Here is a 25,131-nt window from a genome sequence, read left to right as displayed (position 1 = left end):
TTCCTTGGGTGATCTTTCTCACTCCCTGGGATAATTAAGGAAGTCAGGGATTGGGGTTGAGGGTAACTTCGCTTCCTTCCTCAACCTCCCTGTATAGGCACAGTCTAATATACTTGATGACAGTTTGCAACAAGTCAACAATTTCCTACTTTTCTGGTGTTAGATTTAAATTATATAGACCTATGAGTGATCATAATGTTATCTAAGTCAGATGCTTCACATTATAGGTCTTGCAGCTAATGGCCAGTTCAGGTATTTGAAGTGGCTTAGCCTGGAAAATGTTACAGGGGGAAAATCTGTTTTCTGTGTGTTATGCTCAGAGCTGTGTTCTTTTCTTTTACACAAAATGTTTGAAATTTGTTGAATTTTAGGTGTACCCTGGTCATTGGGAACTCCCTAAAGGATCTCTGTGAGGTTTTTTTTTTAAAAAAACAAAAAACAAAAAAAAAGTAGCATTTTGCAGAACTCAGTATAGCTCTTTAGCATACTGACTGCAAGGAGAAACTAAAAAGTGAGACTAATTTTACAAATTAGTCTCCCAAGTTTCTTTACAAGAAAATAGACCAAAGGTACTGTTTAAAAGCAAAATCATGGCTTAAAAGTTTTTCTTTTTCTTAATATATTAATATATTGCTATTAATTGAGTATGCTGTCTTGCTATCTTGTGATTATTTTTGGGTTTTTTTTTTTGAGACGGAGTCTTGCTCTGTCGCCCAGGCTGGAGTGCAGTGGCACAGTCTCGGCTCACTGCAAGCTCCGCCTCCCGGGTTCACGCCATTCTCCTGCCTCAGCCTCTCCGAGTAGCTGGGACTACAGGCGCCCGCCACTACGCCCGGCTAATTTTTTTGTATTTTTAGTAGAGACGGGGTTTCACCGTGGTCTCGATCTCCTGACGTCGTGATCCGCCCGCCTCGGCCTCCCAAAGTGCTGGGATTATAAGCGTGAGCCACCGCGCCCGGCCTATTTTTGGTTTTTGATTAACTCTAAGCTTAATGTTATTCCTGAAAAATAAATAAATAAATAAATAAATAAAGTGAATTCAGAGAGACAGTAGAGGGCAGCAGCCGTTTAGAAAGTAGATTCACATTGAGTGATTACGGCTTTTTAAAATCTTTCTCCACTAAGAGATAGCTAATTTCCGAAAAGGTATACTTGGCCTCCCATATTCCTTATGTCTCTGAAAACTGAAAAAGCTGGGACAAAACTTAAAATAACAGTATTCTACGGTTAGGGCAAATTTCTGATAGTGCTTAAAACAATTTACCCAGGTATCTTTATTTTTTTTTTTGAGACAGGGTTTCACTCTGTCACCCAGGCTGGAGTGCTGGAGCCTTGACCTCCTGGGCTCAGCTCAAGTGATCCTCTCACCTCCGTCTCCCAAATAGCTGGGACTACAGGCATGCACCATCATGCCCAACTAACTTTTAAAAAATTTTTATAGAGTTAGGGGTTTCATCATGTTGCCAGGCTGGTCTCGAACTCCTGGGCTCAAGCAATCTGCCCACCTCGTCCTCCTAAAGTACAAGGTTATAGGCATGAGCCACTGCTCCCAGCCTCAGATATTTTTATTGATGAATTTTATTATAACAGCTACAATACTGAGATGCGTAACCCTTCCCTTTCCTGATACCCACTTATCATCTGTTTCTGTTTAATACACTCCTTAAGTACTTCACATTGGCTATTTCCCCGCCCCCCATGGTCTATGCATCTTCTTCATTGAACTGGTAGTAGTCTTTGTTAGCTCGTCTGATCATGTCATCAATTCAGAACACATTACCTCTTCAGTTCAGAACACATTAATTGCTTCCCATAATCTTCAGGACACGGCCCCATTTCTTCACGTGCCTTGGCCATTGCTTCCCTGTTCAGCTTCCCCCACACTCCCTCACCTACACCTTCTGTCTCAGTATAGTACTGCTAGTCTCCAGACATGCCATGCCTTTTGTGCTTTTATGCATGTTTTCCTGTCTTTAATGTCCTTGTCCATGTGATGAACCCCTACTCATTTTTCCAAGATTGAACTCAAATGTCACCTTTTCTGTGAGCTTCTCTGTTCTTCTCATGCAGAGTAGAAGTGTTTATCTCCATTGCCCTTGACCCTAAATAACACAGTACATTAGTATAATAATCACATTTTTTACCTGATTGTGTGGTTTCCTTCTAAATGGAGAATAAGAATATAAAAGTGATTTATTTGACATTTCTGGAAAGGGAGATGATAAAAAGAATCTGCGTTACTTATTTAGCCTTTTTAAAAAACCCTTAGCCTATAAAGGCTACTATTTAAGGTTTGGTTGGATGTGTATGTTGGAAATATGTTCTTTAAATCTCATCTTCATCAGTTTATAAAAGCAATATAAGTTCTTTGTAGATCATTATCATGCCATCCAGATGTAGTCATTATTGTTTTGATATAGGTTGTTTCAGTCTTTAAACCAAATCATACACAGTCAGTTCCGCTGTAACACTTGTTTTGAAAACAGATTTGTTCCAGTGTGGGTGGTATATTAGGGAACGATTTGAGCATAATGTAAATTTTGAGTTTGCTTATGCACAAATCCCAAGGAAACACTAGGTGAATGCAGAAAAATGCATCCAACTGAACTGAGCAGTGTAGACATATACAAAAGATACACATACATGTGCTCTTCAAATACCTACCTTATTTTCCTCTATGTGTTATGAACCATACCCATTCACATCTGGTGTTACAACTTTGCCACCCATTTCAGACAGTATTCCTTTAACCATTTTGCAGTAACTCAGAAGCTGCAGCCCTTTAGAAGTCTACTCCACTGTCGCTCACACCTGTAATCCCAGCACTTTGGGAGGCTGAGGCAGGAGAATGGCATGAACCCGGGAGGCGAAGCTTGCAGTGAGCCAAGATTGCGCCACTGCACTCCAGCCTGGGCGACAGAGCGAGACTCCCTCTCAAAAAAAAAAAAAAAAAAAAAAGGCCACTCCACAAGCAAACCGCAGATGTTTTGCAAGGTGACTTATTTATTGTAATAGTTATGTATTTCTTAACCATTTCACATGTATAAAACTGTGCTACTACTTTTATGAGGTTCCTGTCTTTATTTTTTTTAACGTGTCACTGATGAAGGTTCTGAGAGTTGTGGCTTGAACTCGTTTTCTCATAAGCGCTGTTTTTTATTATTTTTTTGAAATGGTCTCGCTGTGTTCCCCAGGCTAGAGTGCAGTGATGTGGTCTCAGCCCTGCAGCCTTGGCCTCCCAGCTTAAGCTATCCTCCCACCTCAGCCTCCCAAGTAGCTTGGACTGCAGGCGTGATCCTTCGCCCACCTAATTTTTACACTTTTGTAGAGACAGTTTTTCCATGTTGCCAGGCTGCTTTGGAACTCCTTAGCTCAAGCAATCAGCCCGTCTTCACCTCCCAAAGTGCTGGGATTACAGGCGTGCCCCACCACACCTGGACAGCTCTGGTTTATACTGCATAGTGTTCTGATTTTTAGGAATACATACATTGCATTATATAGCAGAACTGGCTGTATGCAAAAGTCTAATAGAAAATATTGATAGGATAATAATGTATATAGTACTAATTGTCAGTTGCCATAATTTAACTAATATGGTTTGACTTTTTACTTTCTTTTTTTGAGATGGGGCCTTGCTATATTACCTAGGCTGGTCATGAACTCCTGGGCTCAAGCAATACTCTTGCCTCAACCTCCTGAGGATGTTTGACATTTTTTGACTTTTTTTTTTTTTTTTTTAAACAGAATCTTGCTCTGTCTCCCAGGCTGGAGTGCAGTGGCATGATCTTGGCTCACTGCAACCTCCACCTCCCGGGTTCAAGGGTTCAAGCACTTCTCCTGCCTCAGCCTCCTTAGTAGCTAGGATTACAGGTGTGCGCCACCACGCACAGCTGATTTTTGTATTTTTACTAGAGATGGGGTTTCACCATGTTGGTCAGGCTGGTCTTGAACTCCTGACCTCGTGATCCTCCCACGTCGGCCTCCCAGAGTGCTGTGGGTACAGGCGTGAGCCACCATGCCATCCTGCTTTTTGACAATTTAAATAGTAACAGTTACCTATTATAATTGATATTTAGCTAATGTCTATTGTTATTTTAACATTCCAGGAAATTATTATGCAGAAACTTTAAAGGTCTGTTTACTTCTCTGGTGTTTTGATTTTTTTTTCTTTTTCTGTGAGTAATTTTCTAAAACTGGTTTCTAGGCCAGGCTATTTATGTCTTGTTTTTTATTTTTTTGGAGACGGAGTCTCGCTTTGTTGCCCAGGCTGGAGTGCAGTGGTGCTATCTCAGCTTGCTGCAACCTCTGCCTCCTGGGTTCAAGCAGTTGTCCTGCCTCAGCCTCCCGAGTAGCTGGGACTACAGGCACATACCGCCACGCCTGGCTAGTTTTTTGTATTTTTAGTAGAGATGGAGTTTCACCATGTTGCCTAGGCTGGTCTCAAACTTCTGAGCTCAGGCAGTCTGCCTGCCTTGGCCTCCCAAAGTGCTAGGATTACAGGTGTAAGCCACTGCTCCCGGCCTTATTATTTTATTTTTATAGATTCGGGGTATATGTGCAGGTTTGTCCCATGGATATATTGTGTAATGGTGAGTTTTGGACTTCTATTTTGCCCATGAACATTGTACCCAATAGGTGGTAATTTTTCAATTCTCATCCCTCTCTCTGCCTCTGCCCTTTTGGAGTTCCCAGTATCTGTTAATTCTCTCTGCATGTCCGTGTGTACCCATTGTTTAGCTCCTATAGTTTTTATTTTATTTTATTTTTGAAACGAGTCTTGCTGTGTCACCCAGGCTGGAGTGCAGTGGTGCAATTTCGGTTCACTGCAACCTTGGTCTCTGGGTTCAGATGATTCTCGTGCCTTAGCCTCCCGAGTAGCTGGAATTACAGGTCCATGCCACGATGCCCAGCTAATTTTTGTATTTTCAGTAGAGACGGAGTTTTGCCATGTTGGCCACACTGGCCTCAAACTCTTGGCCTGAAGTGATCCGCTTGCCTTGGCCTCCCAAAGTGCAGGGATTCTGGTGTGAGCCACTACTCCTGACCCCATATTTTTTCTTTTAATTATAAAGGTAATAATGTAAAAAGAAGTCAACTCCCAGTTTAACTCTAGCAGAGTAACCAGTGTTAATTTTTTTTTTTTTTTTTTTTGAGACGGAGTCTTGCTCTGTTTCCCAGGCTGGAGTGCAGTGATGCCATCTCGGCTTACTGCAGCCTCCGCCTCCTGGGTTCGAGCCATTCTCCTGCCTCAGCTTCTTGAGTAGCTGGGATTACAGGCGCCCAATGCCACGCCTGGCTAATTTTTGTATTTTTAGTAGAGATGGGGTTTCACCATGTTGGCTAGGCTGGTGTTGAACTCCTGACCTCATGATCCACCTGCCTCGATGCTGGGATTACAGGCGTGAGCCACTGAGCCTGGCCAATCCATTCCTTTTTATGGCTGAGTAGTATTCCATTGTGTGTGTGTGTATATATATTCCATTGTGTGTGTGTGTGTGTGTGTGTATACACACACACACACACACATACCACAGTTTCTTTATCCACTTTTTGATTCATGGGCATTTGGGTTGGTTCCACGTTTTTGCAATTGTGAATTGTGCTGCTATAAACACATGTGTGCAAGTTTCTTTTTTGTATAATGATACCTTTTCCCCTGGGTAGATACCCAGCAGTGGGATTGCTGGATCAACTGGTAGTTCTACTTCTAAGGAATTTCCACACTGTTTTCCTTAGTGGTTGTACTGGTTTATATTCCCACCAGAAGTATAGAAGTGTTCCCTGTTCACTGCATCCACGCCAACATCTATTTTTGATTTTTTGATTATGGCCATTCTTGCAGGAGTAAGGTGGTATCACATTGTGGTTTTGATTTGCATTTCTCTGATCATTAGTGATGTTGAGCATTTTTTTATGTTTGTTGGCCATTTGTATATCTTCTTGAGAATTGTCTATTCATGTCCTTAGCCCACTTTTTGATGAGATTGTTGTTTTTTTTTCTTGCTAGTTTGTTTGAGCTCGTTGTAGATTCTGGGTATTAGTCCTTTGTCAGATGTATAGATTGTGAAGATTTTCTCCCACTCTGTGGGTTGTCTGTTTTCTTCTGCTGACTGTTCCTTTTGCCACGCAAAAGCTCTTTTTTTTTTTTTTTTGAGACAGAATCTTGCTCTGTCGGCCAGGCTGGTAACAAAGACACAGGTACTGGTAATACTGCCATGGCTTATTGCCTACATTAATAATGAAAGCAAATGCTAAATTTCAGCTAGAGGCTAGAGAACATAAAACTAGAATTTTCTTCTATGTTTATATACTACTATGAATACCAGGAGTCCTTTGGTTAAGACCTCAGGATAGCTTGTGTAGGGCTTTCTAGCCTGTGATCACTAGTGGAGAATGTAGCTTTACAAAGTCTAGTTGGAAATTGGCAACTGGGGTTTAGTACAAGTTACGAGGAAGGGAAGGAATTTAAGATGCTAGTGAAAGCTTGGAGGATAAGGGAGCAGGTGAACTTATAAGGAAGTTTATAAACTGAGAAGGGCTGCAGCAAAGTGGGCTCATGTGCTTGAGGAGCCAGAGGACATGTTGAGGGTGACGTAAGTTCTGAAGTTCGTATCGATATTTAATGCAGTATGGATTCTTGGAAAACCTTCTTCAGTCATGTGCTAGAAAAATAACAGCTTATGGAAAAAACAGGATTGAGGCAGACCTGAAAATACATGAATTTTTAAAAACCGCTTCTAACAGAAGCATAACAGACTGTAATAAAAACTGTGGCCTTCCTGGCATTTGCACCCAAACACCAGCATTAGCCAACTCTTTGAAGCCTTAGATCTGTGGCTCTTGTTTTCTCCTTTGAGATGTAGGTCCTTGAGGGCATTTGCTTCTAATAGAGGCTAGTTTCATCAGAATTAAAAATGTGAACCATGGTATGAAATTCAGTTCGTTTTTTTTTCTTTTTCGAAAACACTGGCAAATGTTTTGTACCCTTGAGCTTTCCCACATATCTTAACATAGTGAGTGGAAAGTACAGTGGCTGTTAAGCCAACTACTCTGAGGTCTTCACTGCTAAGGCTTACTCTTAATTGTGTGAGAGCTTAACCTTGATCCCTTTAAAACATTAATGGGCTGGAAAAAAAATCATTCATAAACCAATGCCACCTCTGAATTTTGCTACCACAATTCCCTTATTTACCAATAGTGCATGAGCTAATTTGGAATAAAGAACTAGGCATTGTAGCACAACAGACATTATGTGGGCAAAGTGTTGTTTATATTCTGTCTAAATAGTGCTTCACATTTATGTACTATTTTCCAAATATGTATAGATGCTTTTGTGATTAATAATAAAACATGAATTCTTAAAACAATTTTGCTGACTTCATAGTAGCTTTTCACCGTTTTCTCAGTAGCTGCTACAATTTCTGGAGAAGTTTGGGAACTATTGTTTTGGAGTGAAATGCAGTGTGTTAGATATCACTTGCAGAATTCTTCTAAGGGAATTTATTGGTGATTAGAAAAAAAAATCCTTGTGTTATACCAGTAGTAGTACAAAGTAACTGTTGTTCAGTTTCTATTAAGTGTCAAGGACTATACAAGTATTGTGTATAGTTATCTCATTTATTATTTTCTGGGTAGCTATTGTTATTATTCCTTCGTACAAAAAGGGAAAAGGAGGCTCAAAGTATCATGCTCCAGATAACAGAGCCAGTAGGTAGCAGAGCCAGGATTGCTACCCAGGTCTCTAGTCCTGCTTTTTCACACTATATACTCATTGCTTCACTTACTCCTTCATACATGATTCCCCAGTGTGTACTCTTTTTTTTTTTTTTTGAGATAGAATCTTGCTCTGTTGCCCAGGCTGGCGGGCAGTAGTGTGATCTTGGGCCAACTGCAACCTCCACCTCTTGCATTCAAGCAGTTCTCCTGCTTCAACCTCCTGAGTAGCTGGGATTATAAGCCTGTGCTACCACGGCTGGCTAATTTTTGTATTTTTAGCAGAGATGAGGTTTCACCTTGTTGGCCAGGCTGGTCTCAAACTCCTGATCTCAAGTGATCTGCCCACCTCAGCCTCCCAAAGTGCTGGGATTATAGGCATGAGCTATCATGCCCGGCCTCCTCATCATGTACCCTTAAATACCATCAAGCACAGTTCCATTGTGTAAAAACTTGGCTTGATTTAACCTGTTAATTGGAACACTGTCATTAATGGAAATTAGGAATGTGAGGTAAGCTAGAGGTTTTATTTTAATGACTTTGGGTTATTAAATCTATAAGAAATGAAATTCATTTAGTCATAATTAATGTCATGTTTCTGCATCTGTATTACTTGTTGTGTTTACAGACGAGGTAATGTATTATTAGTGGGAAGCTTTGAGTGCTACGTCATCTCTCTTTCTATAAAATAAATTGAGTATGGAACAATTTGAATTAAAACACCTGAGTAAATAGTAACTTTGGAGACCTACTGTACTATTTGTACCTTTTGGATCAAATGATGCTTGTTTATCTCAGTCAAATTTTTATGATTTGTATTCTGTAAAGTGAGATCTTTTTATTTGTTTGTTTTACTACTTTCTTTTAGGAAAACACCAGAAATTATTGTTGGCAGTTTTTGTGACTCCTCTTACTGATCTTCGTTCTGATTTCTCCAAGTTTCAGGAAATGATAGAAACAACTTTAGATATGGATCAGGTATGCAATATACTTTTTAATTTAAGCAGTATATATTTTTAAAAAGCAAAGGCCACATTAAGAAAATTTGTAGGTTTTTCTTCTTAGTATCTAATTGTAGCACCTTTGTAGACAGTGGATGTAAGATTAAGTGACAGATGGGAAGAGGATTTTTAAAAAAAATAGCAACTGTTTCAGTGGATGAAATAAAGATTAGTGGAGAAAATGAATATTGGGCATAACTTCTGGTTAAAGACAATCTCATAAATGAACAATTTCATAATTTCATAAATGCAACTGCGTTTTATTTTCAAAGAGAAGGAAAATTATAGTCACTGGAAAAGGAAAGAGAAGTTAGAGCTAAACATAGGACACACAAGAAAACTTTCATTTTGTTTATTTTCTTGTTTTTCTTTTGAGACAGGGTCTCCCTCTGTTACCCAGGCTTAAGTGCAGTGACACTATCATAGTTCACTAACCCCTCAAACTCCTGGGTTCAAGTAATCCTCCTGCCTTAGCCTTAGTAGCTGTAAATACAGGTGTGTACCACCATGCCTGGCTAATTTTATAAAAACTTTTTTATAGAGATGAGCTCTCGCCGTGTTGCCCAAGCTGGTCCCAAAACTCTGGCCTCAAGCTATCCTCCGGCCTCAGTCTCAGCCTCCCAAAATGCTGGGATTTCATATATAAGCTACCATTCCGGGCCACTTCTGTTTCTTTTCCATGTAGAGAGTTCTTTGCAGGAGGAGGTTAGAATAGGTGTGCATCTCCTAAATAGTTGTTGAATATAACTAAAAAGTTAACCAGGACTCTAAATACTATTTACTTCTAAAATTTCTTGTTAATTGAGAACATTTAGGGTTTAAGTGATCTATATCTCATGTCTTTAACAATTTTGAACGATGATTATATGTAAAGTGAGAACAATTTGTGAAATAGTTGAAAATATCCTTACATGAAAGTGAATTTTAAAGCAGAGTTTATGAAATGGTAATATTTTGTTTTATATCTGTTAAAAATTTGTTTATGTGAACAAGCTTACAAGTTTATTATGGTGAGCCCATTGAATATAGTGGGTTTTTTTGTTTGTTTTTGAGATGAAGTCTCACTCTTGTCCTCAGGTTGACGTGCAATGGTGTGATCTTGGCTCACTGCAACCTCTGCCTCCTGGGTTCAAGCGATTCTCCTGCCTTAGCCTCCCCGAGTAGCTGGGATTATAGGCGCCTGCCGCCAAACCCGGTTAATTTTTGTATTTTTGGTAGAGACGGGATTTCGCCACGTTGGCCAGGCTGGTCTCGAACTCCTGACCTCAGGTGATCCGTCTGCCTCGGCCTCCCAAGTGCTGGGATTACAGGTGTGAGCCACCATGCCCGGCCTGAATATAGTGTTTTTAAGTTGCAGGACTTTAAAAATAATATTTTGAAATTTTTCTAAGTTAAATTCCCTGTTAAAATGGTCATGCAGGAATATATGCTTGCATTATTCATATTAGGGTAACTGTTTGGTTTGCTAGTTGTTAGATTCTTTGCATTCCTTTTTTTTTTTTGAGACGGCGTTTCACTCTTTTTGACAAGGCTGGAGTGCAATGGTGCTATCTCGGCTTACCTCAACCTCTGCCTCCTGGGTTCAAGTGATTCTCCTGCCTCAGCCTCCCAAGTAGCTGGAATTACAGGAATAGGCCACCAAGCCCAGCTAATTTTGTATTTTTAGTAGAGATGGGGTTTCTCCATGTTGGTCAGGCTGGTCTCAAACTCCCAGCCTCAGGTGATCAGTCCACCTCGGCCTCCCAAGGTGCTGGGATTACAGGCATAAGCCACCGTGCCCGCCCCCTCACCCTTTTTAAAAAATGAGACAGAGTTTTATTCTGTCACCCAGGCTGGAGTGCAGTGGTGCGATCATGTTCACTGCAGCCTTGAATCTGGGCTCAAGTGATCCTCCCACTTCAGCCTCCCAAGTAGTTGGAACCGTAGATGTGCATCACCACACCTGGCTGATTTTTAAATTATTTGTAGAGATGAGGTCTTGCTTGTTGTCTAGGCTGGTCTCAAACTTCTGGGCTCAAGCAGTCCTCCTGCCTCAGCCTCCCAAAGTGCTGAGATTATAGACATGAGCCACCGTCTCTGGCCGCATTTTTCTTTTCTTTCTTTCTTTTTTTTTTGAGATGGAGTTTTGCTCTTGTCGCCTAGGCTGGAGTGCAATGGCGCGATCTCTGCTCACTGCAACCTCTGCCTCCCCGGTTCAAGCCATTCTTCTGCCTCAGCCTCCCAGTTACCTGGGATTACAGGCATGTGCCACCACGCCCGGCTAATTTTTGTATTTTTAGTAGACACGGGGTTTCTCTGTGTTGGTCAGGCTTGTCTCAAATTGCTGACCTCAGATGATCCACCTGCCTCTGTCTCCCAAAGTGCTGGGATTATAGGCGTGAGCCACCATGCCAGGCCCTGGCTGCATTTTTCTTAGTATCTGTGATTTGAGTTAATACTTGCCCTATGTAATGTTGATTTATTCTTATTGGATCATTAACTGAGGTTTAAAGAAGATAAATCCTGTTTGCTCTATGCCCTCTGGATTTTAAAAGTGCACGGGTGTGCATGTGTGTAGGTATAAATGTTTCCATATTCTAGTATATTCTGTGTCAGTGATAGAGCAGTCTTTTCCATTTACTTGTAGGTTAAGAAACCAAAAAAAGTTGTGTCATCATCCCGTTTAGGAAAACTTGCATTTTGGCTATTGTTTCCTCTGTAGTGCTGCTATTAGTGGAATGATTTTAGGTGTTCAACTTTCAGATCAATGGGAGACAGAAATATTGTTCTGAGACATCTGGAAGCCGAATGTGTTTTATTCCTGCCTGTCTGAGGATGTAGTCTTGCCTTTGATAGGGCAGAGTTGTTTGTAAACATTGCTTTAAATAGAAACATGTAAAGGTGTTTTTGATGGTTAACAAAAACTATGAGTATAATAGAGCCTAATGCCTATTAGGGACCAGTTTTGAGCTGGTGTGGGAAGAGTATTGAGCTTTTCAGTGTCACCTACCTGTATTCCCTTGAAGGGACCCAGCGCCCAGGCAAAGCTCTGCTGAGGTCGGGCGTGGTGGTTCACGCCTGTAATCCTAGCATTTTAGGAGACCAAGGCGGGTGGATCACCTGAGGTCAGGAGTTCAAGACCAGCCTAGCCAACATGGTGAAACCCTGTCTCTACTAAAAATACAAAAATTAGCTGGGTGTGGTGGTACATGGCTGTAATCACAGCTATTTGGGAGGCTGAGGCAAGAGAATTGCTTGAACCCAGGAGACGGAGGTTGCAGTGAGCTGAGTTCATGCTATTGCACTCTAGCTGGGTCACAGAGCGAGACTCCATCTCAAAACAAACAAACAAAAAAAAAAAACTGCTGAAATGCTGCAGTTAATTTTGCCATTTGTGGTCAGCATTCTTCTTCTAAATTGCTATAATATTGCCTTCATATTATGTGTCTCAAATTTAAGCAGGTATCAGAATGCCCACGGGAACAAATTGCCATGGCTCTAAGCCTAGAATCTTTAGGTCTGGAGTAGGGCTGGGGAATTTGCATTTCTAACACACACTCAAGTTTGTTGTGCTGTCTGTCTGGGGTCTGCGCCTGCCTAACTTCTGATGTGATTTAGTTCTACCAGTTTCTTTTTTTGTTGTTGTTTTATTTTTTTGAGATATGTCACTCAGGCTAGGGTGCAGTGGCATGATCTCAGCTCACTGCAACCCCTGCCTCCTGGGTTCAAGCGATTCTCCTGCCTCAGCCTCCTGAGTAGCTGGGATTATAGGCACACTCCACCACACCTAGCTAATTTTTGTATTTTTGGTAGAGACAGGGTTTCACCGTGTTGGCTGGGCTGGTCTCGAACTCCTGACCTCAGGTGATCCACCTGCCTCAGCCTCCCAAAGTGCTGGGATTACAGGTGTGAGCCACCCACCATGCCTGGGCCCTTCCTACCAATTTCTATCCTCCCTGAAATACTGCACACTTAGGCAGTCACTGGGCAATATCTGGCCCAAAATTGATTTGTATAATTGAGAATATTTAAGAGGTTGTTAAAATTTGAACCGCTTTCTATTCTTATATTAAGTGTAAAGATCTATTAAAGATCCCCTTGTAGCTCTTTTTGTCTGGGCCATCACGTTTCTGCCCAGCAGATGCAGAGGCACTGTCCTCTCTCCCACCTCCCCACTACCTCTCCTTCCCTACCTTTGGACGGTAAAAGCTGTCTTTCTGCAGTTAATTGTTTTATTCTTTGTAGGGTCTACTCGTTGATAATGTTATTTACTGCTATAATAATTACAAAGGGCAACAGAATGATCAAATCTTGGTTATTTTAAATTTACATTATGCCTTTTTTTGTTTTATTTTTTTAAAGTCTCTGCTTGACAGCAAATAAGCCAAACGTTCCCTAACAAATGATGATGTCCCATTAATGATTTGATGACTTCCTCTTTATAGTTTTTATTTAGAGTGCTTGTGGGCAGTTTTTTTAAATGACATTTAAAAATCAGGATATAAATAATTTTTTAAGTATTTTTCTTTAGGTGGGGCACAGTGGCTCACACCTGTAATTCCAGCACTTTGGGAGGCTGAGGTGGGCAGATCTTGTGAAGTCAGGAGTTCAACACCAGCCTGGCCAACAGAACGACACCCTGTTTCTACTAAAAATACAAAAATTAGGCCGGGTGCAGTGGCTCACACCTGTAATGCCAGCACTTTGGGAGGCCGAGGTGGGCAGATCACAAGGTCAGGAGATCGAGACCATCCTGGCTAACGGTGAAACCCCGTCTCTACTAAAAATACAAAAAATTAGCCGGGCATGATGGCGGGTGCCTATAGTCCCAGCTACTCGGAAGGCTGAGGCAGGAGAATGGCGTGAACCCAGGAGGCGGAGCTTGCAGTGAGCCGAGATGGCGCTACTGCACTCCAGCCTGGGCAAGAGTGCGAGACTCCGTCTCAAAAATAAATAAATAAATAAAAAATAAAAAAATTAGCCAGGCATGGTGGTGCATGCCTGTAGTCCCAGCTACTTGGGAGGCTGGGGCAGTAGAATTGCTTGAACCCGGGAGGCGGAGGTTGCAGTGAGCTGAGATCACCCACTGAACTCCAGCGTGGGCAACAGAGCAAGACTCTGTCTCCAAAAAAAAAAAAATGTATTTTTCTTTGAAGCTTTTCTACTTTTGAATGTAATGTATAGTATTATAACAAGTGAACAGAATGATACAAAGAAGTATAGTGGGAAAGGTGTGGTAGAGATGGGAAAACGTATTTCCTCCAGCCTCTTAGGTTCTTTGGAGGAGCTTGGGAATTCAGCTGACACACGACAGATTTACAGGAGAAAAGTTTTATTTCAAGTACACATGAGAGCTTCATAGAAAAGAAGTGAAGACCTGAAGAAACAGACTGGAGAGTTCATATGCATTTTAATAAAGGATAATGTATTAGTCTGTTCTCATGCTGCTAATAAATACATACCCAAGACTGGGTAATTTATAAAGAAAAAGAGGTTTAATGGACTCACACGCACATGGCTGGGGAGGCCTTACAATCATGGCAGAAGGTAAAGGAGGAGCAAAGGCACATATTACATGGTGTCAGGCAAGAGAGTGTTTGCAGGGGAACTGCCCTTTATAAAACCATTAGATCTCGAGAGACTTACTCACCATCACGAGAACGGCATGGGAAAAACCTGCCCCTGTGATTCAGTTACCTCCCACCGGGTCCCTCCCATGACACATGGGGATTATGGGAGCTACAACTCAAGATGAGATTTGGGTGGGGACACAGCCAAACCATATCAGATAGTAAATTGTGAGAGGCAGCAAGATTGAAGGAAAGAGGTTTGAGCTTCGAGGGAGGGTAAATTGTGGGAAGATAAATATATGGGGCAAACTAATGGCAGATAAGGATTGTTTTAGTAAGGCTTGTTATGCATACCCAAATCAAGGTGCCATCTCCAGTGATTTAAGAGTCTATGGTGATAAAGAGTAGTTCTCCTCTTCCTGCTAGGAGAGGGGTGGGAGAGAGCACCTTCACAAAGGAAAATTTATATTCTGCCTTCATGGAGAAAGGGGGAGAGCAGAGAGTTCCTACGTATACTGTTTCTTCATTACTTTCCTCTCAAAAGAATACTTATGCCAAAGTGGCATGGTTTGGGGTGACATTCTGATCTTCTTCAGTGACAATCCTTGATATTTTTCCTTCTTTCTCTCCAGTTAACAATGTTAACATCCTGGTATGCTTCCCCCAATTCCATTATACTAACTCCATATTGTGGGTTAAAGATTTTTTACTTTGATCAGCAATATTTGAAACATACCTGTTATACTAGATGTACTCTGTAAAATAGTGGTCAGTGTTACTTCTTTAACGATGCTGTGAGATTAAAGGATTTTATTATAAATGCCTGGGAGGAGCCTGGATTTGAGGAAGGTAAGCAGTGCAGTTAGGTGGATGTAGACTAGAAGAGGTCATTTGTTCTCATTTCATTGTTGCCCCTATGACATGCCCGTTTCTTTTTTTTTCTTTTCTTTTTTTTTTGCTAAGGCGTCTCGCTCTGTTGCCGAGGCTGGAGTGCAGTGGCGTGATCTTGGCTCACTGCAAGCTCCGTCCCCCGGGTTCATGCCATTCTTCTGCCTCAGCCTCCCGAGTAGCTGGGACTACAGGCGCCTGCCACCATGCCCGGCTAATTTTTTGTATTTCCAATAGAGACAGCGTTTCACCATGTTGGCCAGGATGGTCTCAATCTCCCCACGTCATGATCTGCCCGCCTTGGCCTCCCAAAGTGCTGGGATTATGGGCGTAAGCCACTGCATGCGGCCTACATGCCCGTTTCTTAAAGTAGAAAATGTAGTAGTTGATGATGTCAGGGAAGAAAAACTTTTTCTCTGCCTTATGTTAAGTAGTTGGAGGCAAATTAAATTAATAAAAGACAGATTAGTGAGAGAAAAGGCTGTAAGAATTTGGACTTTATATACCATCATAATAGAGGAAGTAAAGGGAGATGAAGGGCACTTAAGGGAAAGCAAATGACTTTTAGGAAAGATAAATGAACCCTTAAGAGAATAGATGAGAAATATGAAGGTTTTGTGACAATGTCTGTTTAGGTGGTTACTTCTCTTCTGGTTATGAGAGTCAGTCTTCTGGTTGCTGGAAACTGCTAGGAGAGATTTATAACAATTGGTCTCTTTCCAGAGGCTCTTCTTTTAAGCAGATAAGGGAGTTCACAAAAAAGCCTATTCTCAAATGATTTCAGCGCACACACACACACACACACACACACACACACACACTTAAGACACAGTTAAGTACTGTGCCAGTAAGATGTGAGTTGTGCATTTCTTTTTTCTCTGAGTAGACTATTTGAGGTTATTTATATCAGGACTTGTTATGCAGGTAACCGAAAACTCAACATAATCTAGGTTATGTAGTTAAAGTATGGAGAGAAGGTAGGCTTTATTTAGAGTTGCTTGATCCTATAGATCTCTTCTATCTTTTGTAATTTTAATTTCAACCAAGTATGGTTCCCTTTTTGGCCCTAGGACCAGTTAGCAGTTGGGGCAACATTCCAAGCAAGAGTCCTGCAGTTTGCAGTGATGGGACCATTTAAACAGTGATTGTGACCGGGAACATAGAATGGGATGATTGGCCCAAGGTAACCATGGTTGGGTATGGAGTCAGCTTCCCTTTAGGAAGAGATACACAAAGTCTGAGCACTCCTGGGAAGGGGGAAGGAAGGGAATAACTGTTGCGTAAATCATCAGCAGTGTCTACTAAGATACCATCTGTAACCATAGGCTTCTATGTTTTATAATATAATACTGTCTTTTAAGTAAATCAGATTCCCTGTTAAAGATCTGTTCTAGATTCCCTAGGGGGTTGACCTCGTATAGCATCTTCTTTTTCTTCAGTTACAAACTTTTAAACTTGTCTGAGGTTATAAGGTGAATTCAACCGTCCACTGTCAATGTACATATTTGTAATGGATTTAGGGATTTAAATTACATGATTCAGAACCACTTTGAGGAAATCTCTAGGGAATATCAGTTGTTTCTGTATAATTTCTGAAAGCTTCACTGTTTTCTAGGTGTGCATTTAATTCATGTGATGAAGAAAACAGTATTTACATGAGTGGTTTGGTTAATTTTTCCCCTCCTAAGCTTAGCTTTGTGTATCATACTTCCAGTGTTTTTGTGGCTGCTTTACATAAATCTTTTAGAAGTATTTTCTATTTTTGAAGTAAATGTGGATCAAAACCACCCCAAGACAGGATTCAAAAAAAGACAGTTTTTCACAAGAAAGTAAATAATTTTATTTAGCTTGGGACTTTAAATGATATGTCTTAAATGTAAACATTTCTATACTACATTTTGGCCATCTTTTGATACTAGTTTTCAGATGCATATTGTTATTTATTACTGGAAAAGTAGTAACTTTAAACAAATTTTTATTGAAACTGCTGACAGAGGCTGAGCACAGTAGCTCACGCCTGTAATCTCAGCACTTTGGGAGGCCGAGGCGGGTGGATCACGAGCTCAGGAGATCGAGACCATCCTGGCTAACACGGTGAAACCCCATCTTTATTAAAAATCCAAAAAAATTAGCCGGGTGTGGTGGTGGGTCCCTGTAGTCCCAGCTACTCAGGAGGCTGAGGCAGGAGAATGGCATGAACCTGGGAGGCGGAGCTTGCAGTGAGCCAAGATCGCGCCACTGCACTCCAGCCTGGGCGACAGAGCGAGACTCCATCTCAAAAAAAAAAAAAAAGAAAGTGCTGACAGAAAAAAATGAAATAGTTTTAAAGAAGCCACAGTTGCATGATCCTGATACAACTATATCATTATTGTACGAGTATACATGAGTTATAAAAATAGTATATGTAAATGCTTTATAATTTTTATTATTAGAAATGAAAAAGTATAACAAGGGGGGTATTCATATTCTCTCCACTTAGAATTAACCCTCTCAACATGTTGACATCTTTGTTTATAGTAATCCATTTTGTTTTGTTTTTTATATTTTTTTATTATACTTTAAGTTCTAGGGTACATGTGCACAATGTGCAGGTTTGTTACAAATGTATACATGTGCCATGTTGGTGTGTTGCACCCATTAACTCGTCATTTACATTAGGTATATCTCCTAATGCTATCCCTCCTCCCTCCCCCTACCCCTCAACAGGTGTGTGATGTTCCCCTTCCTGTGTCCAAGTGTTCTCATTGTTCAATTCCCACCTATGAGTGAGAACATGCAGTGTTTGGTTTTTTTGTCCTTGCGATAGTTTGCTGAGAATGATGGTTTCCAGCTTCATCCATGTCCCTACAAAAGAGATGAACTCATCCTTTTTTATGGCTGCATAGTATTCCATGGTGTATATGTGCCACGTTTTCTTAATCTAGTCTGTCATTGTTGGACATTTGGGTTGGTTCCAAGTCTTTGCTACTGTGAATAGTGCTGCAGTAAACATACGTGTGCATGTGCCTTTATAGCAGCATGATTTATAATCCTTTGGGTATATACCCAGTAATGGGATGGCTGGGTCAAATGGTATTTCTAGTTCTAGATCCCTGAGGAATCGCCACAGTCTTCCACAATGGTTGAACTAGTTTACAGTCCCACCAACAGTGTAAAAGTGTTCCTATTTCTCCACATCCTCTCCAGCACCTGTTGTTTCCTGACTTTTTAATGATCGCCATTCTAACTGGTATGAGATGGTATCTCATTGTGGTTTTGATTTGCATTTCTCTGATGGCCAGTGATGATGAGCTATAGAAATCCTTTTTAGAAACAACAGAGCCGTGTTGTAAAACAGGTAAATGTACGTAAGGACTTCAGAAAGTTTGCGGAAAAACGGAATTAAAAGATAAAATTTAAAAATACATTTTAAATTTATTTCCCAACATAAGCTCCTCAAGTTCAAGACACTTTTATAAATGATGATCTCAGCTGTTTAGTTCATCCCTAAAGAACTGAGGGTACTAGAAATTTTACCATGTCAATGCAGTCTCTTTACATTACTAACTAAAGAAAAATAGGTGCTCTTTAAAGATCTTTTTTTTTTTTTTGCACACAAAACAAACATTTTCTAAAAATACATACAAACAAAAAGATGCATATCAAACATATTAAGAAGGTTGCACATGGGAAGACGGGGAATAGAAATGGGGGGTGGGAATTAAAGAAAATAAATGAGAGAGGGACTTTGTATGGGTCAATGATAATAACTCAATCCTCTATTTGACAAAGAAGAAGGAGAAGGAAGAGGAAGAAAAAGAAAGTGGGATAAAGGATCAGAAAGGGAGGAAAATAGAAAAAATTAGAGTATGACTCCAGGGTAGACCTGTTTTGTTGTCGCTGGGTTGGTTGGTTGGTTTGTCTGTTGTATTTTTCGTATGTTTCGCCATGTTGGCCAGGCTGGTGTCGAACTCCTAGCCTCAAGTGATCAACCCGCCTCGGCCTCCCAGAGTGCTGGGACTACAGGCGTGAGCCACCACGTCCAGCCCCCACATTGCGTCTGGCCTCCGTGGTAGACCTCCCAGACGGGGCGGCCAGGCAGAGGCGCTCCCAGAGATGCTCCTCACTTCCTAGATGGGGTGGCGGCCGGGCAGAGGCGCTCCTCACTTCCCAGACGGGGCAGCTGGGCAGAGGCGCTCCTCACTTCCTGGACGGGGTGGCCGGGCAGAGGTGCTCCTCACATCCCAGACGATGGGCGGCCGGGCAGAGGTGCTCCTCACTTCCCAGACGATGGGCGGCCGGGCAGAGGTGCTCCTCACTTCCCAGACGATGGGCGGCCGGGCAGAGGCGCCCCCTACTTCCCAGATGGGGTGGCTGGGCAGAGACGCTCCTCACTTCCTAGACGGGGTGGCGGCCGGGCAGAGGCGCTCCTCACATCCCAGACGGGGCAGCCGGGCAGAGGTGCTCCCCACCTCCCTGACGGGGTGGCGGCCAGGCAGAGGCTGCAATCCCAGCACCCTGGGAGGCCAAGGCAGGCGGCTGGGAGGCGGAGGCTGCAGCGAGTCAAGACCACGCCACTGCACTCCAGCCCGGGCAACACCAAGCACCGAGTGAGCGAGACCCCTTCTGCAGTCCCAGCACCTCGGGAGGACGAGGCGGGCAGACCACTCGAGGTCGGGAGCTGGAAACCAGCCTGGCCAACATGGCGAAATCGTGCGTCCAGCCAAAGGAGAAAAACCAGGGAGGGGTGGTGGCACGTGCCCGCAATCCCAGGCAGGCTGCAGGCTGAGGCAAGAGAATCACGGGAGCCGGAGGCAGGGAGTCTGCAGCGAGCCGTGTACACTCCAGCCTGGGCAACAGAGGGAAGAAAAGAAAGAAAAAGAAAGAGGAAGGAAGGAAGGAGGGAGGGAGGAAGGAAGGCAGGCAGGCAGGCAGGCAGGCTTAAAGATCTTTTAAAGATTAGGAACAAAAAGCAGTCAGAAGAAGCCAAATCAAGGTGGATGGTTAACGACTTCCCATAGAAACTTACAAAATTGGCCTTGTTTGATGAGAAGAGTGTGCAGGAACGTTGTCATGGTGGAAAAGGACTTTGATGATACTTTCCCAAACTTGGGATAACTTTGTCAAAACACTCTAATAATAAGCAGAGCTTATGTTCTTTATCCCCCAGAACATCAGCAAGCAAAATGCCTGAACATCCCAAAAAACTGTTGCCATGACCTTTGCCCTTAACTGGTCCACTTTTGCTTTGACTGGACCACTTCCATTTTTGGTAGCCATTGCTTTGATTGTGCTTTGTCTTCAGGATGGTACTGGTAAAGCCATGTTTTGGCTCCTGTTACAGTTCTTTGAAGAAATGCTTCAGGATCTATCGAAAGCTCTGCTCCTGTCTGCAGTTAATCTGGGTGCAACAGTTTTGTCACCCATCAAGTGAAAAGTTTGTTCAGCTTTGATTTTTCAGTCAGAATTGTGTAAACTGGACGAATTGTTGAGATGCCTGTGGTGTTGGCTATTGTTTCTGCTATTAATCATTAGTTTTCTTCAATTAGGGAATGAACAAGATTAATTTTTCCTGAAAAATTGATGTGGATGATCTGCCGCTGTGGGCTTCATCTTCGACATGGTCTCGTCCCTTGTTAGAACAAGTTATCCATTTGTAAACTGCTGATTTCCTAGGAGCATTGACCCCATAAAATTTTCGTAAAGCATCAGTTATTTCATTATTCTGTGCGGACTTCACTATAAATTTGATGTTTGGTCTTACTTCATTCAATTTTAGCAGAACTCATGCTGCTCTGGTAGGGGCTCTTTTTAAACTGATGTCTTAGCCTTCGTAGTGTCTCTGACTAGATCCTGTTCAGACATGTTATAGCAAATTAGTACAAGTTTATTTTGGTGCCAAAAAATGTTGAATCCATGCATAGTTTTTTCACAGCACATTTTCCATGAACTTTTTGAAGACCCTTCATATAAGAAGAAAGTTAAAAATATCCCCTGCATCTACTACTCAGAAATAACCACTGTTAACATTAAGTCTGTTTTCAACTCTAGGCATTATTGAGGGTTTTGAGGACAGGTCTTGAAAATTTCTATGGCTGCCTTTTACTGAGTGGACACTAGGCATGTGTAGTTGATGCATAGGTTAATCCCTCCACTCAAAAAGCCACAATTTTAAAGTGTAGTATTCACTAGCATTTAGTATATTCACAGTGTTGTAAAATGACCACCACCATCTAGTTTGAAAACATTTCATCACAACAAAAGAAAACCTCATATCTATTAGTGGTCTCTCCCATTACCCCAGACACCGGCAACCACTAATGTACTTTTTGTCTCTGTGGACTTGTCAGTTCTGGACATTTTATGTAAATGGAATCATGTGACCTTTTATGATTGACCTCTTTCACTTGGTATAATGTTTTAGAAGCTCGTCCACGTTGTAACATGTGTCAGTACTTCATTTCCTTGTGTATTGATCCATTCTTGTACTGCTATAAAGAAATAGCTGAGACTGAGTAATTTATAAAGAAAAGAAGTTTAATTGGCTCATGGTTCTGCAGGCTGTACAGGAAGCATGATGATGGCACCTGCTCAGCTTCCGGGGCAGCCTCAGGAGATTTAAAATCATGGCAGAAGGGGAAGTGCTGCGTCTTACATGGTGGAGCAGGAGCAAGAGAGAGAAGGGGGAGGTGCTCCACACTTTTAAACAACTAGATCTCAGGACAAGTCAGTCACTATAATGAGAACAGCACCCAGGGGAAACCGCCCTCATGATCCAGTCACCTCTCACCAGGCTCCACCTCCAACACTGGGGATTCCAGTTCCAATTCAACATGACATTTGGGTGGGGGCACATATCCAGACCATATCTCCTCGTATAGCTGAATAGTATTCCCTTATGTGGACATACCACATTAATTATTAATTTATTGATTGATTGACAGGATCCTGCTCTGTTGCCCAGGCTGGAGTGCAGTGGTTTGATCATAGCTCACTGCAGGCCTTGAATTCCTGGGCTCCAGTGATCCTCCCACCTCAGCCTCCTGAGTACCTGAGATTATAGGCGTGTGCCACCACACCTGGCTAATTTTTTTTATTTTTTAGCAGAGACAGGGTTTTTGCTATGTTGCCCAGCCTGGCCTTGAACTCCTGGGCTCAAGCAATCCTCCTGCCTTGGCTTCCCAAAGTTGTAGGATTACAAGTGTGAGTTTAGAGAGGTATAATTTCTTACTCAACTCCAAGTATTTTATTTCTATTATCATTTGTTCTTTGGTTTGTTAATTATTTAAAAGTATATTTTTAAATTTCCAAGCTTAGTGTGTGTCAGTTTCATAATAGTTCCCAATTTATTTAAAAATTGGATGTGTACTCTAATTTTGGGATTGTTTTTACATTGTCTATATATGCTTGCTAATTTTTGATCTGCAGGGTTACTGAGAAAGATGTGGCTTTCTCCATCTAGTTCTATTTTTGGTTAATATGTTAGGCACAGAGCTGTTGTTTTTTTGTGGTGAATTGAATCTTCATCATTCTTTAGACACTCTGCCCTTAATAATGCTTTTTTGCCTTACATTTTGTTTCATTGTAAGACAGCTACGTCAGAGTACTTTTTAAAACACTTTTTAATATGGTATATATTTTTTCATTTTTTGGTGAGGTTTTTAAACCATAAGTTTAAGCAAAATAAAGCTTATAACTGGATTTTATTTACCTTTAAATTTAATTTGATTTTTTTTTTGTTTATTTTGAGACTAAGTCTCACTCTGTTGCCCAGGCTGGAGTGCATCGGTGCTATCTCGGCTCACTGCAGCCTCCGCCTCCCGGGTTTACGTGACTCTCTTGCCTCAGCCTCCCTAGGAGCTGGGATTACAGGCATGTGCCACCACGCCTGGCTAATTTTTGTATTTTTAGTAGAGGCGGGGTTTCACCATGTTGGCCAGTCTGGTCTCGAACTCCTGACCTCAGGTGATCCACCTGCCTCAGCCTCCCAAAGTGCTGGGATTACAGGCGTGAGCCAACACTCCTGGATAATTTAATTCGATTTTTTTAGTAGCAGTTTTAGTCTATTATGTTTGTTGTGGTTACTAGTATCTTTGGATTTATTTCTGCCTAATTATTTGGTGATGCCTCTTCTTCCTGGTTCCACTTACACATTTAAAAAAAAAAATACTTAGAATAGAGATGGTGTCTCACTATGTTGTTCAGGCTGGTCCCAAACTCCTGGGCTCAAGTTATCCTCCTGCCTTGGCCTCCCAAAGTGCTGGGATTACAGGTGTGAGCCACCATGCCTGGCCCCCCTTGCCCATTCTGTTTTACTTTTATATTGCTTGGGTTTCTAAAATTCCATTTTATCCTCTCCCTTTGCTCTTCCCCAATCCTATCTCATCACACACACTGGTTTGGAAGTTAGCCACCTTTTTTTTTTTTTTTTTTTTTCAATGTGTTTACTTATCTCATCAAAGTCAAAAGCCTATCAGTATCTTCTCAGGTATCCCAAAAAATACTAGGACCTTAAGACACCTAAAATCTGGTTACATTTCTTCATAATTGTCTAATATTCTAGTTCTATCAGTTTTACCTCTCAGATTTCCATTCTGTAAGTCAATGTTAAGTTTAGATTTGTCCATATGCATACTAGTTTCTTTGGTATTCAATCCTTCCTGTATATTTTTAAGAAGTTCCTTTATTGGAGGTCTGTTAGGTTTTATTTGTTTGAAAATGTCTATATTTCACCCTTGTTCTTGAAGGATAATTTTTCTAGGTATACAGTTCTTTTTTTTTTTTTTTCTTTGATACAGAGTTTTGCTCTTGTTGCCCAGGCTGGAGTGCAATGGTGTGATCTTGACTCACTGCAGCCTCCACCTCCCAGGTTCAAGTGATTCTCCTGCCTCAGCCTCTCGAGTAGCTGGGATTACAGGTGCCCACCACCACACCTGGCTAATTTTTGGTATTTTTAGTAGACGGGTTTTCACCATGCTGGCCAGGCTGGTCTTGAACTCCTGACCTTGGGTGATCCACCTGCCTTGGCCTCCCAAAGTGCTGGGATTACAGGTGTGAGCCACCGTGCCTGGCAAAGGCCTAACTTTCCTTCCTCATTCTTTTCATCTTGTTTCTTGGTTTCATCATCCCATTTTTGAGTTTCTTTTCAGTCTCCTTTTGTGTAGCCTGATGCAATAACTGTGTTTCTGATGCCTAGGTAAGTAATAGTGTAGGTAGGCTGATACTGTTCAGCTAGTACATAGTAGAAGTCAGATGTCACGTTTTTAGAATACTCCAGTTCTAGATAAGAATACCTTGTTGGGTGATATATTTTATTATCCCGGATTGTTTGGGGGATGTGATGGATTGCTGAAGACGCCCAGTTTCGTGTGTGGCCCTTGAGTATTTATTTTAGTAAGTTAGAGGCTAGTTGTTCACTTTTCGCTTGTTTAACTTGGGACTCCTCAGCAGCCCTTCCAAAACAGTATAACCTCATCTGAGAAAGGAAAATGTAAGGATATCCATTAAGTTTTCTTCTCTCCAGATTTGGGATTATTTTTAGGAATTCTCAAGAGTTTTGTTGACTTACAAGCTAGGTTTCTTGAAGATGGTGAGTGAGGATAGGAACTTGGCCTGGTGTGGCTCACCTCTCAGATTCATTGGAAGAGGCAAGTTCACTAGCACAGTTTCAGTCCACCATTATAGCATTTTTTTTCCTGAATTATTATAAGTCTTAGTCCTTATTTCCAGATAATCATCATTATCTGTTTAAATTACTGCACAGTATTCTATTTTACTGATGTACCATTGTGCAAATATTATAATGTTTTATTATTTTTAAGTTTTGCTATAACAGATAAGTCTGCAGAGATTTTATTCAGCTCTGTATTGTTTTGCTTGTGTTGCATTATTTCCTCAGATTGAATTTCTAGGAGTAGAATTGCTGTGTCAAAGAGAATAACAAGTATCGCTGAGCCTTGCTGCTTATTTGCTTTTTTCATTTTTAAAGGTTATACCAAGTT

At 41.5% G+C, this 25,131-nt stretch overlaps 1 protein-coding gene across 5 annotated transcripts in view; it reads left to right on the top strand.

Moving 5' to 3' along the window:
* The window catches only part of MSH2 (mutS homolog 2), a 305,392-nt gene that overhangs the window by 23,436 nt on the left and 256,825 nt on the right, over window positions 1-25,131 (top strand). For all 5 annotated transcript variants that reach the window (XM_058428244.1, XM_058428245.1, XM_032176557.2 and 2 more), the window contains one exon: window positions 8,582-8,691. In XM_058428244.1, the coding sequence (XP_058284227.1) occupies window positions 8,582-8,691 (110 nt within the window). The remainder of the gene's footprint in view (window positions 1-8,581; window positions 8,692-25,131) is intronic.

This window comes from Hylobates moloch, unplaced genomic scaffold (genome assembly GCF_009828535.3).
Source record: "Hylobates moloch isolate HMO894 unplaced genomic scaffold, HMol_V3 SCAFFOLD_15, whole genome shotgun sequence".
Taxonomy (NCBI): Eukaryota; Metazoa; Chordata; class Mammalia; order Primates; family Hylobatidae; genus Hylobates; species Hylobates moloch.
Note: the sequence above shows the minus strand (reverse complement) of the source record. Positions and strands in the feature narration are given on the sequence as shown.